At 39.7% G+C, this 12,182-nt stretch overlaps 1 protein-coding gene across 1 annotated transcript in view; it reads left to right on the forward strand.

Annotated features, from left to right (window-relative positions):
* The window catches only part of LOC124593676, a 422,343-nt gene that overhangs the window by 55,776 nt on the left and 354,385 nt on the right, over positions 1-12,182 (forward strand). Inside the window, exons 4-6 of the mRNA XM_047131970.1 lie at positions 1,224-1,344; positions 3,306-3,461; positions 10,611-10,828. Coding sequence (XP_046987926.1) covers positions 1,224-1,344; positions 3,306-3,461; positions 10,611-10,828 — 495 coding nt within the window. The remainder of the gene's footprint in view (positions 1-1,223; positions 1,345-3,305; positions 3,462-10,610; positions 10,829-12,182) is intronic.

The following is a 12,182-nucleotide window of genomic DNA, read 5'->3' on the forward strand; positions in this document are numbered from 1 at the left end:
TTCCTATTCTCCTGCCATTAACAGCAACAATAAATAAATAATTAGTGTACATTTTTTATGTTATGGGCCTGTAATAATTATTTTCCAAAACTAATAGATGTAGTAAACACATTCACAAATTACACCCAAATTAAGGGAGCAATCTATGCATTTTTGTGGTATTTTCGTAGTTCACTCCTTCAATCTGGAAAGTGATCACAGCAAAATGCTGATGGATCATGTGATTTCATACATTATCAGTTGGTAAAATATCTAACAAATGAGCTTCCAGTGACAAAATCAACAACTACTTTACCATACAGAAAACATGAATATGCTGTTAAACGTTTGATCATATGTGGTACATTGGCATGTAGCACTAGTAGTATATGTAATGAATGATGTTATTTAGGCATATAGGCACGTCCTAATTTACAGTGATGTCACACAGTAGTGGAAGATATTGTGTTGATTGCGACCTTCTAGCATCAGTTTGGACGATTGTACATGATGAGCAGTAACTGACAGAGAATGTATGCAGTCTTGACTACGATGACTGATTTAACATTCTAAATGACAATATCTTCCACATGATAGTTTTGCTTAACCAAAGTCATAACCCTCCTTTCACCCAAGTTCATAACTTTTTTGTCAATATTAATGCAGCAACATATCCACACAATTTTAAGCCTTTTTCATCACACAAGCAAACTGTGTGTGGTATTGCAGTATTGCACGCCCATCTATCGAGCTTATTGCCAACATAATATATATGTGATGATCAGTTGTCAGATATACATGAACATCTTCAAGAATTCAGTTAGAAGTAAATTATAGACTCAAGCTAATAGAAAACAGAAATGAAAAGTCTGGAAACTGGCCTGTCATCTGTGTACTTCAGAACCGCTATTAGCTTTGGAAAAATGCTCTTCTTGGTGTAGTGGGTTAGTTTGAAATTTTAAGCATTTATCCATAACATTATTAGTGATTAGTTACTTGTGTGCTTTTGATTTCTTATAATGATGTAGGATCTGTCGTGGTTGGTGAATACATGTACTCAAGTTTACTCTACACTTTTTGACAGTTCTTTACACTAAAATTTTATTTCTCTGTATGCGGTCCAAGCATATTCTTATGAACCATTCTTTGCTTTAAAACAGTTTGTTTGCATTTCCAAATAATAGTTTCATTAGAAGATTGGAGCCTCAGGCCATGTTGGTGAAGAGCCATTGTTGTTTTTCCAGATCACTTGTATTAATCACAGTCAATGGAAGCTGCTTCTGGAACAGCGCACCACGGGATACACTTGGCCTGTTGACAGTGCCAGTCATGCCAAGCCATACAGCACCAGCAGTCAGTCTCAGTGTATGTTGAATTTGTTTGTATACTGTCATATTTTTTAATATATAAAACTGAAATTCCATAATTTCCATTACTGGGCACACACATCTTTTTCTACATCTCCAAGGTAAGTCACCAACACATTCTAGCTTCACACTTTGATCCATCTTTTATATGGCTTCCCAAAACAATATCAGTTGCATATTCTAAGAAGATGCTTAGTGCAATAGTTAATGGGAGTAGCTGTAATGATCGAAACCGAATAGCCTCAATTGACAGTGGCAGCTTTCTCAGTGCTGCCAACATAATCTACCTTAGCTAGCAGACAACACTGTGTTCAGTTTGTCAGTGTACACATAAACAAAACTATATTATTAAGAACAGCAACATTATTGAGTTAGGCCGTAGTGCCCGGAGATGACAGTGATGTGTGTGTGAACTGTGCATGCGTGCATATATGTGTGTTTTGTTTTGTTTATGTTTGATGAATGACAAAGTCTGATGGCTGAATAATAAGTAACAGTCTTTTCCATTGTGTCAGTGTGCCATTCATTGCCTCATCAACGTGGTGAGTAGCAGTCTGTCCTTTCCATATTTATTTTGCATTGTTTAAACTGTACTGTTACAATTAATAATGGAAAGTGATGACCTTTATTTATGATAATGGTCACAGAGCCAAGTTAACAGGAAAGCAATATGTCTATAACTTATCTCAGCATACTAGCAAAACAGTATTGAAAGCTGAGGTTAGTAGCAAGTGGAAAAAAAGAATATAAGTCCAATGTTTTAGACAGACACACACACACACACACACACACACACACACACACACACTATTTTTCAACTTCTATTGAAACCAGTCACTGCCCCAAGAGTTTTCTTACAGTTTACAGTTAGTATCTGGTCATCATCCAATCTTTCTAAGTGGTTTACTTGTTTATGCACGTGCGTGCGAGCACGTGTGTGTGTGTGTGTGTGTGTGTTTGTGTGTGTGTCTGTGTGTGTGTGGGTGAGCAGGGGTTTGTGTTTGAGTTTGTGAACCAGTGCATTAACGCATACAGCCTGCTAAAATTAGTTAATAATATTTTGTCTGTTATCACTGACAATAAAGACATACTCAGAATAGCGGTGCCAAGTGAAATAAATTTTATTCTGTTTAAGAAGTGTTTTATGTCAGCTAAATTATTGTATTTTATGGACTATAAGATGCTGCAGACTGTAAGACACATCTTAATTTTCAAGCAAGTTTTTTTTTTAAAGAATAACATTTTTACTATTTTTGTTATTAGATTGCTAAGCTAGACTAAAAAAAGCTTAGTTTATAAAACTGAACTGACTTTTAAAATCCCTGAAAATCATCATCTTTTAATTTTGGCCACATTGCATTCAGTCCTCTATTTTCACATGTAGTCTTCCTCATTTCTTCTTTACTAGCCTGCCAATCGTGAATGGTTATTTCTGTTGATGGAGGGCTGCTCTGTTTCCATGTTCTTCTGCATATGCTAATACTTTCAATTTATAATTAACATCACATGAATACTTTTTACTTTTTACCATTATGAATTTAGCTACTAACAAAATATTGTACTGTTACCGATAACACAAATCACTTTCAGTTCAAGTTCACTGGTACTGTAGACTGCAATAACGCATCATACGTTAGACAGTGTTGTGGATTCGTGATGGCAGTACAGGAAGGAAACAGTGGTAGTAAGCTTGTGAATCACCGCAATGCATCTTTGTTGCATTGGTGTGCTGCTACTGCCAGTTGAATCCATTGTTGCCAGGGTAGAGATACATTGGCCTTTTTTAAGACTGGTGAGAATATGGAATCAAGCACTGGACATTTTTATACTAATTTTGAGTATAAGAGCACATGAATTTTGGAGGCAATGTTTTGAAGAAAAAATTGTGTCTTATATTTCATAAAATATGGTACTGGTAGAATATTGAATATAACACTCTATTTGTTATTTATTTTGCAGCTACAATAGTCGAGTCTGATGCAAATGGAAAAAGTCTTCCCAGATCACGTCTCCAGGGACTGAAACAGTTATCAGTTGAGAAATTGACCAGCATTCGTAACAAATTGGTTGAGACACGATCACGAGGGATAGCTGTAGTGCAGCATGTACGGAGAGGTGACAACACTTTGTTATTCTCATGGTTTGTGTTGTTCAGTGTTCCCTGGTAGAATGTAATACTTCATTGCTGAAAGAAGGAAGAGTTATTGATTTTAAGCTTTGTCATTTCTTGTGTACAAAGCTGTGCCGCAGCAACAGATACAGACATTTGTAGGAAAGATGACACTGGTGCCGTCTGAACAGAGTATTCTTTCATTCAGCATAAGAAATGATTAAGGGATCCTCTTTTCAAAAATTTATGGCACTCTTTTATGTATGTCTGTATCTGCTACCACTCAGTGCATAGTGTAATTAGTAAAATTATTTCATCATAATTTCATTTTGAAAATCAGTTTTTTTTTAATCTGTGTGGATGTTTTAAAAACTATTTCATTGTTTAGCCATTATTTTAGAATTACTTACCCCAAGATGCTCATTTTCTAATGTTAAGTTCTGGTTTCTGTAAAGAAGGTGAGACTCTGTTGGAGGTGAGACGCCATTCATGCAGAAATGTTGGTATCGCTAAACAAACACTGTTGTGTGCCTAAGGTCCGATACACGGTTTCTTTATTCAGTGTCTCTTTGGGGGTTTTGTGTGTCAAGTTTTCTGCATATTTTTGCAAACAGAATCTCATTTGTCCTTAATGGACCCTTTCCAGATCTTTTCATCTCAGAACACTGTGAAGTGAACACTGATAACTGAACCTCGAACTTCCATGTCAGGAACCATGATACTAACCTCCAGACCCCGAAGGCAGACATGCCAGTAATGCCATAATATTTTCATGCCTCAGTTATAAGGTCTACACAATCAGAGGACTTAACAAAGTCACAGAAAAGGCAACAGGATAATTTTTCTTGTTTTAGCCTTTGCAGGACTTTTGAGAAATCATAATTTGCTTTCTCTGTGTAGAATACTTTGCAGAAGCAAGACTCAGAGGAAGTTGACAAATTATGCTGAGAATAGTGGATACTATTTTTATTATATGCTGCTCTCTTTGGAAAGACTGCAAGAAGTGGGGTGGATATATAATTGTAGATTGTTTCCTTGTTACCATTATCGTAAATTGGTGTTAGTACTGCATAGTGCAGTCTCCAAGGAAATCTGTCTTGCATCATTGATTGGAAGTAAAAAGAAAATGAACAGAGATTTGGGGGAAGAGGCGGGAGGAGGGAGGGATGGGTTATTATTATGAAAGTAGCAAAAGATTGTAAGTACTAAAAATATTGCTATACTTGAAACTTCTTTCCAGATTAAAACTGTGTGCTGTACGAGGCTCAGACCTGGGATCTATTGCCTTTCATAGGCTACAGCTCTACCGACTGAGCTGTCCAAGCACGGCTTGTGACCCACCCTCGCAGCTGTACTTCCATCGGTACCTCATATGCCAGCAAGTGCACACTCCAGCACAGAGTGAAATTTAATTCTGGAAACAAACTGCTAGGCTGTAGCTAAGCCATGTCTCCACAATATCCTTTCTTCCAGGAATATTAGTTCCCCATGATATGCAGGAGAACTTCATGAAATTTGGAGGATGGGAGATGAGGCACTGGCAGAAGTAAAGCTGTGATGGCAGCTTGTGTATCATGCCTGGATAGCTCAGTCGGTAGAGCACTTGTCCATGAGAAATCTAGATGCATTGTTCAGGCACCAGTCAGATAAGAAGAAACAGTTAGTAGTTTTTGGAGAGTTAAATGTAAATTTTTTGAAAAGATACAGACAATAAATATGGACTGGAAATATTATTTGGGTATTCCAATATAATTTCAATAGTCAGTTTTTCAACTCGCATGCAGCAAGATAGTAGTGCCCTGATGGATAATTTTTTTACTGTGCTGACACTTAAACAATGTGCTCCCAATTGTTAATGGACTAATTGATTGGAGTAAATGATACAACACCTTACAGGTTCACACAAAGAAGTGAAGCTTATTAATGAAAACAGTACACAACATTTTAGAGTAAGTTAAAAAGAGGTGGTATTGGATGAGGTATATATAGAAAGAGATGCTAATGTTATTATAATGTAAATAAGAGATTCAATTTATTTGATAGTAAATTTGTGTCAGTATTTGAAAGTTGCTGTCCTAAAAAGTTATCCAGAATATCCATTTAAAAAAATACCAAGTAAGCTATGGATAGAAAAGGGAATTAAAATATTTTGGAAGAGGAAGAAGAATATTTTTATAAAGGCCAGAATAATTCGAGATCTGACATTACTTGCAAAAAAAAAAAACTATAATATTTTAGGGAAAGTCCTTAAAATGTCGAAAAGTATGTACATCTTGACATAAAATAATAATGCACATAATAAGATTAAAATCATTTGGGGTATTGGCAGATGGGAGACAGGACATCAAGTCAGTGTACCAGCTATTGTAACAATTAAACTAAATGACAATGTTGTGTCTAATAATTCACAAGTTGCAAGTATTTTTAACATACAGTGTCTAAATGTAGCAGAAAAAATAGGATTAAGTGGTTCAGTTGAAGAAGCAAGAGAATATCTTAAAAATATCATTCCACAAAACTTTAAAGAGCTAGAAGTAGTACTAACATCATTCACTGTTGTTAATAGAATTATAAACATAACAGTAAAAAAGAAAGAATAACAAAAGCTTGTATCATCTTGATGGAATTTCAAACAGAATTCTGAAAAAGTTATTCTAACTTAATGTCTTAGTGAAAAATGTAATGCATCATTGGTGCAGGGAATGTTTCCAGACTGATTAAAATAAGAATTGTGAAACCTCTTTACGGAAATATGACAAGAAAGACAGAAATAATTGTCATCCTGGTTTTTGGCTCACATCTTTTTCTAAAATATTCCAAAAAGTAATGTTTTCAAGACTAGTCTCACATTTAAGCAGGAACAATTTACTTATCAAATCACTGTTTACATTCCAGAAGGGTTACACCACTGAGAATGTTATTTTTCATTCAATCACCAAATATTACAAACCTTAAATAATAAAATAGTGCCAGTTTGTATTTTTTGTGATCTTTCCAAGACAATCGATTGTGCAGGTCATATTACTGTCATAGAAAAATGTAAGTTTTATGGAACTGATGGCTTTACTCACACTGGTTTGAATCATACTTAACAAACAGAATGCAAAAAGTTCTGCTGAATAATTCAAACAATGCTGAAAGGGCAGAAAATTTTAGCGACTGGGGAGAAACCACAAAGGGAGGCCGACAGTGTTCAATTTTCGGTTGGCTCCTATACCTTAACGTATGTGAATAACCTTCTACTTAACTTTCAACAACCAGATGCTGCAGACTGTACTAGTGTTATAAAAAATCTCAAAACAACAGAAGAGATTGTTAATGATGTTTTTCAAAGAATTATTAAGTGGTTCTCTGAAAATGAGTTTTTCCTAAATTTTGAAAAAGAAGAGAAAAAATTCAGTTCTATACAGCAAATAGAGTAATATCAACAACTGAAGTAGCACATGACAGGAATCAGTAGTAAATAGAGTAGAATGCTTCAAATTTTTGGCTGTGTGTATTAACGAAAACTTGAGCTGGAAGAAGCATATTACTGATTGTCTCAAACAGTTAAGTTCAGCTACATTTTCTGTTCATATAATTGCTAGCCTTGGAAACAAGTGAATCAAATCCTGACATATTTTGCATATTTCCACTCAATAGTGTTTTGTGGAATAACTTACCACTTAGAAAGAAAATATTTATTGCACAAAATTAAACAGTAAGGATAATATGTTATGGTCACCTGCATTCGTCATGTTGGTGCCTTTCCAAGGAGTTAGGCACTTTAGTGGACTGTCACAATACAGGTAGTCACTAATGAAATTCATCATAAATAATCCATCACAAAGAATAGCGACTTCCAAACCTAATTCAGTAGAGTGAAACATGACCTATATAACCCATTATTAAAGTTTCAGTGGCTCAGCAACAAAAATTTTTAATCATTTGGCCAACATAAAAGACCAGTAAAGCAAATTTGAGATCTAAGCTACATTTGTTTCTTCTAGACCCCTGTTCCATGGATGAATTTCTATTAAATACTAGCCTATTTAAAAAAAAAAAGTGTAGTTTCATGAGTAAAATTAAAAAAATAATATGTTTAAATCAGTTAACATGAATCATGTGTACATACCTGTAATCTGACTCATTCCTCACCATTTTGATAAAAGAATTCTTCAATAGATCTGTGACAAGATGCTCAAGTTTGAGTCCTGGTCTTGCACACAGTTTTAATCTTCCAGAAAGTTTCAGGTTGGTGCACAGTGACAAAAGTCACTGTATATGTCCTAATATTGTGTTGGACCTCCTTTTGCTCAGCATCATGCAGCAACTTGTTGTGGCATGGACTCCACAAACCATTGGGAGTCCCCTGGAAAAATATTGAGCCACCCTGCCCCTATAGCCATCCGTAATTCCGAAAGTACTGCCAGTGCAAGACCTCTCAATTATGTTCCTTAAATGTTTGATGAGATTCATGTTGGGTGACATGAATGGCCAAATCATTCGCTCAAATTGTCCAGAATGTTCTTCAAACCAACGGCGAGCAGTTTTGGCCTGGTGACATGGCGCATTGTTATGAAGTCCATAAATGACTGCAAGTGGTCTCCAAGTTGCTGAATGTACCCTTTCCAGCCAATGATCAGTTCAGTTGGACCAGAGGTCCCAGTCCATTCCATGTAAACAAAGCCCACACCATTATGGAGCTACCACCAACTTGCACAGTGCCTTGTTGACAACTTGGGCCCATGGCTTTGTGAGGTGCGCACCACACTTGAACCCTACCATCAGCTCTTACCAACTGAAATTGGGATTCATCTAATGTGACTACAGTTTTCCACTCAACTGGGGTCCACCCGATAAAGTCACGAGCCCAGGAGTGGTGCTGCAGGAGATGTCATACTGTTAAAAAAGGCACTTGCATTGGTTGTCTGCTGTCACAGCCCATTAATGCCAAATTTCAGCACATCTCCTTACTGGATATATTCGTCATATGTCCCACACTGATTTGTGTGTGTATTTTCACAGTGTTGCTTGTCTGTTAACACTGACAACTCCATGCAAACTTTGTTGCTCTTGATCATTAAGTGAAGGCCATCAGCCACTATGTTGTCCATAGTGAGAGGTAATGCCTGAAATTTGGTATTCTTGACACTGTGATTCTTGGAATATTGAATTCCGTAATGATTACTGAAATGGAATGTCCCATGTGTCCAGCTCCAATTGCCTTTCTGTGTTCGAAGTCTGTTAATTCCTGTCATGTGACCATAATCTCATCAGTTTTCACATGAATCATCAGAGTACAAATGACAGCTTCACCAACGCACTGTCCTTTTGTACCTTGTGTACGCAATACTACCATTATCTGTACATGTGCGTATCACTATCCTATAACTTTTGCCACCTCAGTGTATGGTTCTCCAAATAAGTTGAGTGGAGTTGAAGCCTCTTTTCAAATAAATACTGGCACTACGATTTCAAAGTGGAATTGGTTGTAGACTAATAAATATGAGACAGAACTTATCTTCGGGAAGTGAAATTTTTAGTACTGGTGTTACATAAACATAAAAATGATGACATGATAGTATCTTTTGGAGCTATTAGTTCTTTCCTCAGTCAGGAAAAAAAGGATGGAGTGGAAAGTTGAAAAGTAACAGCAGGTCACTGAAACCTCAGGATGAGAGTGACACACCAGTAGTTTGGATGAGTGTAGACAAAGATGGAGGGAGAGGCATCAGAGACCACAGGAGGTGAGAGATGTTACCTTGGTAAGAACTGGTGCAGTTTCAGTGCAGAGATAAGGCAGAGTGAGGAGCAAAGACGAATTATGGGGAAGACAAATGAATAGTGCTAAGAACTGGGACTGCAGGAGAAGACGGGGATGGGGGTGGGGGGTGCAGAAAGAGGGGTTGGGGGTTGTAGGAGAATGAAGATGTTAAAACAAGGTGTAGGGAAAAAAAAGAGTGTGGTGGCTGAAGGGGGGGGGGGGGAGGGGGGCGAGGATGTATTGGAGGGTACGATCCCATCTCCAGAGTTCAAGGAAACTAGTATTGGATGGGAGGATCCAGATAAGCTGTGTGGTGTAGCAGGCATTGAGGTCCATTGAGTCATTCTGTAGAGCATGTAGGGGGTGTGCCCAAGGACAGTTCCTCTATGCCCATTTACGTGCCCAGCCACTTGTGGTCAGCTCTGTGTAAAATGGTTTGCATTGGATGCAAATTAGTTGATATACAACATATGTGATTTCACAAGTTGCTCTGCTTTTGATTCTGTATGATTTATACATGGGGTAGGTGGTAATGGCTGGGTGCAAGGGCAACTTTTGTAGAGGGGTGATTGCAGGAGTAGAAACCTGAGGGTAGGGATAATGTTTTGGAAATGTCATATTGTTTGACTAGAATATTTAAGGAGGTTAGGAGAGCAATGGAGGGCGACAGTGGATGATTTGGAGAGCATTTGAGGGAGAGAGGATTCATTTCAGGGCTTGATTTGAAAAAGTCATTGCCTGGATGGGATAAAGTGTTGTACCAGTCAAGTCCTGAATGGTATTGGGTGTCAGAGACCAGCGTCTATGTTTTTTGGAACTGAGGACTGATTTAGTCACATGGGGAAAGGAGGATACTAAAAGCTTTTGTGGTGCCATTCTGGTGAACACTACACTGGCTAAATAACTGTACCTACTTACATTAACATTGAAAACAATGCTACCCATTGTGTGTGCACATCAGTACACATGCTACAAGCAAATGCAGCTGAATAATGCTTTTGTCAGGTGCCTGACAGGGTGCACAACTACTTGCTACTGAGCTTCACTCTGCCACTCGCCCTCTTACACACACACATCAGTGTAGTTCTGCAATAACATACTATCTTGAACTGTGATGAGTTATATTTATTTATTAAATCAAATTTCCAAATAGATATTATATGATAGCCGCTGTACTATTGAGCTCTATATTGTAGCTTCTTGTGACTGTTTACAACACTAATTTATAAAAGTGTGAAATAGCAACATCAGTTTTCTCATTTTTCTTAATGAGCTTCAGATTGTTGTGTGTGTTTTCACTAACTTTAATTTTCTATTGAAGCATAAATACATTTATGTCTACAAATTAAAGTTGGCTATTTATTTTGGAATTTTTTGTTCTCTAACTGATAAATTCTCATTTGTGCAGAAAGCAGCAGTAGCAGCAGTGATGATGCAGCATCATCACAACAGAGAAAGTCTTCTATGACGTCTTCTACATTTAGTGAAGTTTCATCATCATTTGTAACGACTGGACCATTACCTGAATCTCTGAGTGCCCATGTTGGCGAAACATTTTTGAGCCCACAATATGCAAGGGGACGATACCTTCTTTCTGGTTATTACACACCTTCCAGCATCCTTACTGTGAGTATTATTAAAGAAAAATTTGTTTCTCTCTCTCCTTCCCCCCTCCTCTCTGTCTCCTCCTTTCTCCTCCTCCTCCCCCACCCCCTCCCCCTCCCCCTCCACCTCTCTCCCCAATTTACCCTCCCTCCACCCTCTTCCACTCCCTCCCCAATTTACCCTCCCTCCACCCCGTCCCCCTGCCCCACTACCCCCTCCCCCTGCCCCACTACCCCTCCCCCTGCCCCACTACCCCCCTCCCCCTGCCCCACTACCCCCCTCCCCCTGCCCCACTACCCCCATCCTCCTCTCCCTCTCCTTCCCCCATTCCCCCTCCCCCTGCCCCACTACCCCCCTTCCCCATCTCCCTCTCCTTCCCCCATTCCCCCTCTCCCTCTCCTTCCCCCATTCCCACTCCCTCCCCCTCTCCTTCCCGCTCCCCCTCCCCTCCCCACCCCCTCCCCTCCTCCTCTCCCTCCCCTCCTCCTCCCCCTCCCCACCCTCCCCTCCTCCTCCCCCTCCCTCCCCTCCTTCTCCCCCTCCCCTCCCCCTCCCCCTCTCCCTCCCTCTCCCCCTCTCTCCCCCTCTCTCTCCCGCTCTCTCTCCCCCTCTCTCTCCCCCTCTCTCTCCCCCACTCCCGCTCTCTCCCCCACTCCCGCTCTCTCCCCCACTCCCGCTCTCTCCCCCACTCCCGCTCTCTCCCCCACTCCCGCTCTCTCCCCCACTCCCGCTCTCTCCCCCACTACCTCTCCCTCCCCCAGTCCCTCTCCCTCCCCCACTCCCTCTCCCTCCCCCAGTCCCTCTCCCTCCCCCAGTCCCTCTTCCTCCCCCACTCCCTCTCCTCCCCCTCTTCCCTTCCCCCTACCCACTACCCCACTCACTCTCCCTCCCCTACTCCCACTCCCACCCCCACCCCCACCCCCTCTCCCTCTCCTCTGCCTAAAATTATTAGATTTATGCACTAATGTTAATATTTATGTACACTATTAATCTGTTGCGATTTAGCAAAAACAGTGTGGAGGACCTTGCAGAACTTCAATAGATAGGGAAAGTCAGATCTACAAGAAAATGCCTCGTTAGAATGTGTTGTAGGGAAAAGAGTGGAAGAGAATATTTCTCTCTCTTACACACACACACACACACACACACACACACACACACACACACACACACATAGTTAAACCCATTTCCTTCCATACTCTTTGCCAAGGCTCACATAATGTTGTGTTGTCAATGGTCAAATGCCTCTGCTGTACTCCCCCATCCCCTAATCAACCCCTACCAACCCCAGCTAAGACTGCTGCACACTTCAGATGCATTTGCTGCCAGGCTTTAGTGCCCAGAGAAGATAGTTGCCATGTGTGTGTGAGTTGTG

Source organism: Schistocerca americana, chromosome 2, assembly GCF_021461395.2.
Source record: "Schistocerca americana isolate TAMUIC-IGC-003095 chromosome 2, iqSchAmer2.1, whole genome shotgun sequence".
NCBI classification, from domain to species: domain Eukaryota; kingdom Metazoa; phylum Arthropoda; class Insecta; order Orthoptera; family Acrididae; genus Schistocerca; species Schistocerca americana.